Source organism: Babylonia areolata, chromosome 23 (genome assembly GCF_041734735.1).
Source record: "Babylonia areolata isolate BAREFJ2019XMU chromosome 23, ASM4173473v1, whole genome shotgun sequence".
In the NCBI taxonomy this organism is placed as follows: domain Eukaryota; kingdom Metazoa; phylum Mollusca; class Gastropoda; order Neogastropoda; family Buccinidae; genus Babylonia; species Babylonia areolata.
In genome coordinates this window covers 42998297-43005796 of record NC_134898.1, presented here as the reverse complement: position 1 = coordinate 43005796, position 7500 = coordinate 42998297, and the positions used below count along the sequence as shown (strand labels likewise).

At 44.5% G+C, this 7500-nt stretch overlaps 1 protein-coding gene across 2 annotated transcripts in view; it reads left to right on the top strand.

The window, feature by feature from the left end:
* LOC143298193 (dynein axonemal heavy chain 1-like) overlaps positions 1–7500 on the top strand; it is a 148767-nt gene that overhangs the window by 46909 nt on the left and 94358 nt on the right. For both annotated transcript variants that reach the window (XM_076610957.1, XM_076610956.1), the window contains exons 30-34: positions 2402–2492; positions 3190–3287; positions 4829–4934; positions 6774–6887; positions 7457–7500. The exon at positions 7457–7500 is cut by the window's right edge and continues 106 nt beyond it. In XM_076610957.1, the coding sequence (XP_076467072.1) occupies positions 2402–2492; positions 3190–3287; positions 4829–4934; positions 6774–6887; positions 7457–7500 (453 nt within the window). The remainder of the gene's footprint in view (positions 1–2401; positions 2493–3189; positions 3288–4828; positions 4935–6773; positions 6888–7456) is intronic.

Here is a 7500-nt window from a genome sequence, read left to right as displayed (position 1 = left end):
CTCTCTTTGATGACAAAGCTGGTGCTTAGCAGTCACAACCAGGGACACCTAAAGAAGAGGCAAAAAGTTAAACCACAAAGCCAACCTCAAATGGGTAGATCTTCGGCTTTGGCAGATTGAGACTGCTGCTGCTGATAGAAGTAGCTTGCGTACCCTGACAAACAGTGCAGTAAGGACTTATGAGGGAGACCGCCGCCACCTCCAGAGATCAGCGATACAGCTATGGTGGGAGGAAGACTAAAAAAAATCTTGGTAAAAGTCGACTTACTTGGGATAAAAGAGGCGACATATCGAGCCACAGGCTCTTCTTCAGGACAAATGAAATGAGTGAGTGACAGACAGAAAGGTACAGACAGAGAGGGAGAGAGTGTAAAGTTCAGGAAAGGAAAGTGATGAGAAGTCACAGGAAAGGACACAAAAAAACAAAGCAGGGTGAGTAGAACTGTCAGTGTGAATGTATGAGGGAAAGAAAGGGCTCTGAAAGGGAAGGGTGAGGGAAGGTGGGCAGGGGGTGAGAGGGCAGGAGTGAGGGAAGGGGGTGGAAGAGACTGTTAGTGTTAGGGACATGTGGGGTGGAAGAGACTGTTAGTGTTAGGGACATATGGGGTGGAAGAGACTGTTAGTGTTAGGGACATATGGGGTGGAAGAGACTGTTAGTGTTAGGGACATATGTATGAACAAGAAAGTAAAATAATAAGTGGGGGGGGGGAAATTATATATATATATATATATATATATATAAATGAAAAAATAGTTCAAACAGTTCATATGAACTCTTGATACAGCTATGTCTGCCCCTGTCCTGTCTGCTGGCATTCTATGCCCTGCCTGCAACCGCATTTGTCCTATGGACCTTGGACTCCAGAACCACTTGTGTGTCCACTGATGAATTTCACTCACGATGGCACAAGGTATCGTTACCCTCAGTTCCTGAGAGACATCCATGATGATGACTTTAACCCATTCCATCCTGGAGAATTTACAGCCTCAGCTGGCTTCCCTGCCATACTGATGGTGAAAAAGGCAGGAGATATTCTGAAATCAAAACGTTTTTTTGTTGTTGCTTTTATCTCCAAATTGACACATGTGGACAGAGCCGAAAATACTGTGGAAGTTATTTCCCTTTGCTTGCAGTTTATGCATATGTTGGAACATGGAAACTATTTTATTGAAGCAAAATTGAACACCAGAGCATTGTTTGGGTGCAGGGCCGAAAGAGTTAAATTAGTCTCTAAACAGTTTTTTTACATCTCGAGAGTTGCAATGGTAAGAGACAAGTCACTTTGAAAAGATTTGTAGTTCAATGCCTAAAATATAACTGTTTGATATGTCTTACAAAGAATCCTTCTTTGTTTCAAACTGTTCACTTGAAGTCTTGATATTTGTTAACTCATTTCATCTCATGTCATGTGCTCCTCCATGACATCAGTGTGCACTCACAGAGACTGCAGATTTAGAAACTCATGTCCCTGAATCCGCTTTCAGTTGTTTGTACAGTCTAACCATTTTTTATTCAATTTTCACTAAATACTTGCTTCAGTAATGACATCATAGCACACACACCAAATTTTTTTCGGAAATCCATTCAGAAACAAAATTATGCCTGTCTGCCTGTGCAGTGTCTGTTAGAGTCTGGGTTTGAGTCTTGGTCTCGCACTTTCTCCCGAGTTTGACTGGAAAATCAAACCGAGTATTGTCATTCTGACGAGACGCTGAACCGAGGTCATGTGTGCAGCACACACCTGGCATTCTGAAAAAGAACCCATGGCAACTAAAGTGTAGGCCTCTAGCAAAATTCTGTGGAAGAAATACACTCTGATAGATGCACAAATATGTATGCATTTTCTCAAGGCCATAGCAGCGGGTTGGGTTATGCAAGTGGTCAGTCATCTGCCAAGTAGATGTGGTGTAGCTTATATGGATTTGTTTGAACGCAGTGCCGCTTCCATGAGAAACTGAAACTGGTTTGGTGCTGAGAGTGAGATTCCAAACAAACTTTGACGTTGTGTGGTGGCGGTCTCCACTCTGGGAGGGACGCTCACTCAGTCTGGCTCCGCGACTAAGCCATTATTGTCGTTAGTAGGGGGCTTAGTAGGTGGTGTCCTAAGTACGTTGAATCAGAACAGGCACCACCGAATACCACCGAAGTGACTCAGCAGCAGTGCAGGGTCTCCTCTGGTGTGTGGCCTCCTGGCGACTTGGCATCGATGGTTCCATGCGGACTGCCGACGATGGAACTGTAACAGACGAACCCGGGTGTGGTCGTGTATGGGGGAATCTAAATGAGCGGCGTGGGAGTTATGCCACTGAAATGGTGCAGATGATGGGGCAGCAAAACAAAACAAAACAAAACTAAACTAAACTAAACTAAAAACAAACTTTGACTTCGTGTTTTGTTCAGATGCTACCTGACTCTGACTGGTGCTCTCCATCTCAAGTTCGGGGGTGCCCCGGCCGGTCCTGCTGGTACCGGGAAAACCGAAACCACAAAGGTTTGTCACTGCAGACTGGGGTTCGGGTCTTTGGGGTTAGGAGAGGGTAGGGTTGATTTATATGGATTATTGAAATACAGTTAATTCATTGGAAGTAGTGGTCTGTATTTTGTTGTTATCCCACAGTCGTGTATGTGCGGATATGCATGCATGCATGTCCAAACTTGAACACAGACAAATACACAACCTACACACACACACCCCTTTCCCCACACCCTCACTACAGCTCAACACAACACAACATACCCACACATCCACCGGGGGGCGGGGTAAATAAACAAAACACTCATACATGTAAAATGTTACATGTCTGAGTGTGTATGTTTGCGTGCCTGAAATCTGATTGAATTTCACAGGAAATGAATGACGAGTGCCCAATGGCAGCCGTCACTCGGCTCTAACCAGCTAGGCAACCTGTTGTGCAAATGACCCCGAGTTTGTAAAGCGCTGAGAGTTTGGTCTCTGACCGAGGATAGGTGCTATATGGGTACCCATATCAAATCAAAACACACACATGCTCACAGCACAACACAACACAACACTACACACCACAACGCACAGAGATGAAGGTTCATAGAATGCTTTTTTGACGGCAGGACTTGGTCAGCGTTTGTCATCCAGTGTGTGGTGTTTAAGTGCTCTGTAATCCCTTCCTCCCCCTCCACCCACACACACTTGTTTGTTTTTTTTATGGCAGGACTTGGCCAAAGCGTTCGCTATCCAATGTGTGGTGTTCAACTGCTCTGACCAGCTGGATTTCATGGCCATGGGCAAGTTCTTCAAGGGACTGGCCAGGTCGGACTCTGAGTTCTCTTCTCTTTGATTTTTGTGATTATTGTGTGATGTAATGTGTTCACTGACTGTTGATTATTGTGTGATGTAATGTGTTCACTGACTGTTGATTATTGTGTGATGTAATGTGTTCACTGACTGTTGTTGTTTTTGGGTTTTTTTCCCCACTGTCTTTCTTTTGGTATCATAATGTATTCACATTTCGGTTGTTGTTGTTGTTTTGGGGGGTGGGAGTGGGGGGGGTTATATATGTTCACTCTCTTTCATTTTTGTGACACGATATGCTTACTGTCTTTCTTTTTGGTAACATTGTCAGGATCAGGATCAGGATTGATACATTGCATAGGCCCAATCTGGCAATGGGCTTGGGAGAACACATGTTTAATAAACAAACAAACAAACAACAAACAAAAAACAAGAGAAAGAGAGTAAAAAAGACTGTTACTGTTAGTGATGGAAAACAGCAGCTGGTGGGTGCACTGTCTTTCTTTTGGCGATGAAATATGTTCACTATCTTTCTATTGGTATGTTGTCTACTCACAGTTGTTTTTTGTTATTGTATTTTATGTGTCCACTGCCTTTCTTTCCGTGACATAATGTGCTCACTCTCATTCATTATTTCACTCTCTTTCTTTTGGTAACACGATGGGTTCACTGTGTCTATCCTATTGTAATTTTTTTTTTCGAAGAGGCGGGTGGGCAATTTACATTGTATTTTTTACCCTATGCATACTTTTAGCCCAATATTTATGGGGCGGGCATTCACTAAATGTTAGGTGTTTACAAGGCAGTTTACAGCAGTTCATTTTAAGTTTTCCTTTGTTGCTTCTTTTTCTTTTCGTCCACACATCATTCTCTACTGTTATAAAGCAGAAAACAGAGAGAGTCTGGTGATAGAGTTTTCTTGTGTTGTGCTTTCATTTTGTTCACATTTATAAAGCATATATATTATTATTATTTATTTATTTTATTTTATTTTATTTTATTTATTATTATTTTTTTGTACGCTTATAGTTGACTTCCTCAAGTTTTTGCGCCTTATACATATTATTATTATTATTAGTAGTAGTAGTTCTTTTTTATGTATTTATTTATTTTTATTTTTATTTTTTTAATTTAAAAAAAAAAAAATTTATATTTTATTTTATTTATTTTATTTTATTTTATTTTATTTATTTATTTTTTTTTTCAAGGCCTGACTAAGCGCGTTGGGTTACGCTGCTGGTCAGGCATCTGCTTGGCAGATGTGGTGTAGCGTACATGGATTTGTCCGAACGCAGTGACGCCTCCTTGAGCTACTGAAACTGAAACTGAAACTTTGTTCACACATCATTTATCTACTGTGATAAGGCAGAAAACAAAGAAGAGTCTGGTAATGTAGTCTTCTTGTGTTGCGCTTTCACTTTGTTGACACGTCATGCCCCACTGTCATACAGCAGAAAACCCCCCCCAGCAGAAATCAACAAAGTCTGGTGTCCAGCGTTGCTCACTGTCACAGTCACTGTGTGTGCATGTTCACGAATGACGTGGCCTTTGCCTTGCAGTTCCGGTGCGTGGGCGTGTTTTGATGAGTTCAACCGCATTGACATTGAGGTGTTGTCCGTGGTGGCTCAGCAAATCACCACCATTCAGAAAGCACAGCAACAGAGGGTAAACATATAGCTTGGCTGCTGTGCGTGAGTTCGTGGATGTGTGTGTGTGTGTGTGTGTGTGTGTGTGTGTGTGTGTGTGTGTAGAGGTGTGTGTGTGTGTGTAGGTGTGTGTGTGTGTGTGTGTGTGTGGGTGGGTGGGTGGGTGCACTGTGTCTGTGGGTGCCAATATGGGTGTGTAGGTTTGTGTGTGTGTGTGTGTGTGTAAGTGTGTGTGTGTGTGTGGGGGGGGGGGCGTGTGTGTGTGAGTGGGCGCTGCGCGCGCGTATGTGTGTGTAGGTGTATATATATGTGTGCATGCACATGCATACGCATTTGTGTGTATATGCATGTGCATGTGTGCATGTAGATGTGTGTGTTTGTGTGCATGTGTGTGAGCATGTATGTATGTGTGTAGATGAATATTTGCATTTGTGCAATTGCAAGTGTGCAGGCATGCATAATGATTTGTGCACAGTGTTTGATGTCTTCTGTGTATGTTCGGCATGTATGTTTTATCAGGTATGTCTCACCTGGGGACAGTCTGCAGTTCTGTACATTAAAGTAGACTTTGACAGCATGGTGTTCTGTCACTTTTGTACCTGCACTTTTCAACACAAATGATGAATGTTTGCTCACAAGCATCGGTTACTGCTTTTCAGGAGAATGCCAAAGAAAAAACCCATCTGGGATGATTAAATGTTTTGGGGCTTTACTACAAATTTGGAAATTACTTATTTGGCAGAAGTGGTTTGGTGTGGCTGACTGATTTCGTGGGTGGGGAGTGTCTGTCAAGTGTGTAGAAGTAATGTTTTATCTATGTTTGAAGTGGTTTAGCGTGGCTGGCTGTTGGAAAAGGTGGAGAGAGTGTTTCAAGCTCGTAAAGTAACGTTTTAGGAATGTTTGAAGTAGTTTGGCAGACGGGCGCCATAGCCGAATGGTTAAAGCGTTGGACTTTCGATCTGAGGGTCCCGGGTTCGAATCACGGTGACGGCGCCTGGTGGGTAAAGGGTGGAGATTTTTACTATCTCCCAGATCAACATATGTGCAGACCTGCCAGTGCCTGAACCCCATTCGTGTGTATACGCAAGCATAAGATCAAATACGCACGTTAAAGAACCTGTAATCCATGTCAGCGTTCGGTGGGTTATGGAAACAAGAACATACCCAGCATGCACACCCCCGAAAGCGGAGTATGGCTGCCTACATGGCGGGGTAAAAACGGTCATACACGTAAAAAGCCCACTCGCGTATATACGAGTGAACGTGGGAGTTCAAGCCCACGAACGCAGAAGAAGAAGAAGTAGTTTGGCGTGGCTCACTCATGGCATGGGTGGAGAGGGTGTTTCCAGCTTGCAGAAGTAATGTTTTATGAATGTCTGAAGTGGTTTAGTATGGCTGACTGATGGTGTGAGTAGAAAGAGTGCTTCAAGTTTGTAAAGTAACCTTTTATGAAAGTCTGAAGTGGTTTAGTATGGCTGACTGATGGTATGGGTGGAGAAAGTGTGTCCAGAGTGCAGAAGTAACATTCTGTCACTTTTTGAAAGTGAATGACAGAGTGTTTCAAGCTTGTAGAAGTAACGCTTCATCAATGTTTAAAGTGGTTTAGCGTGGCTGACTGATGAGGAGGGTATTCAAGCTTGTAAAGAAACATTCTATTAATGTTCAACGGTGAATGACAGAGAGTGTTTCAAGCTTGTAGAAGTAACGTTTTATGAATGTTTGAAGTGGTTTGGCGTGGCTGACCAGTGGCGTGGGTGTAGAGAGTGTGCCAAGCGTGTAGAAGTAACATTTCATCAATGTCTGCAGTGGTTTGCCGTGGCAGACTGATGGCGAGGGTGGGTGTGTGCTCTGTGTGCAGCTGGACAGGTTCATCTTTGAGGGGGTGGAGCTGGTCCTGAAGGTGTCCTGTGCTGTCTTCATCACCATGAACCCTGGCTACGCCGGCCGCACAGAGCTGCCTGACAACCTGAAGGTGGGCGTGTGGATGTGTGGGTGTGCGTGTTTTGGGGTGGGGGGGTGGGGGTGGGGGTTGCGGGTAATGTGCCGTAGGAAGGGTGGTGAGTTGGATGGGGTGGGTGTGGCGGTAGAGTGTGTGTTGTGTGTGTGTGTGTGTGTGTGTGTGCGCGCGCGGGGGTGGGAGTGTGTGTGTGGGGGGTGACGGGGTTTACAGTTGGGGGAGGTAGAGGGTGAGTGCGTGTGTATGGTGGGGTGGGGGTGGGGGTGCATGCAGGTGTGTGCGTGTATAGGAGGAGGGGGTGGCAAGGGGGTTTAGAGTTGGGGGAGGTAAAGTGTGTGTGTGTGTGTGTGTTTGTGTGTGTGTCTGTGTCTGTGTGACTGTGTGCGTGCAGGCATGTGTGGTGTGTGTGTGTGTGTGTGTGTGTGTGTGTGTGTGTGTGTGTGTGTGTGTGCAGTCATGTGTGTGTGGATGGGTGTTTGTGTGTGTGTGTGTGTGTGTGTGTGTGTGTGTGCGTTCGCACATGCAGTCAACCATAGTCAAACTCACACTGAAGCCGTGTCTCCTCACCAACATGTGTCTTACAGGCTCTGTTCCGCCCTGTGGCCATGATGGTGCCAGACTATGCCCT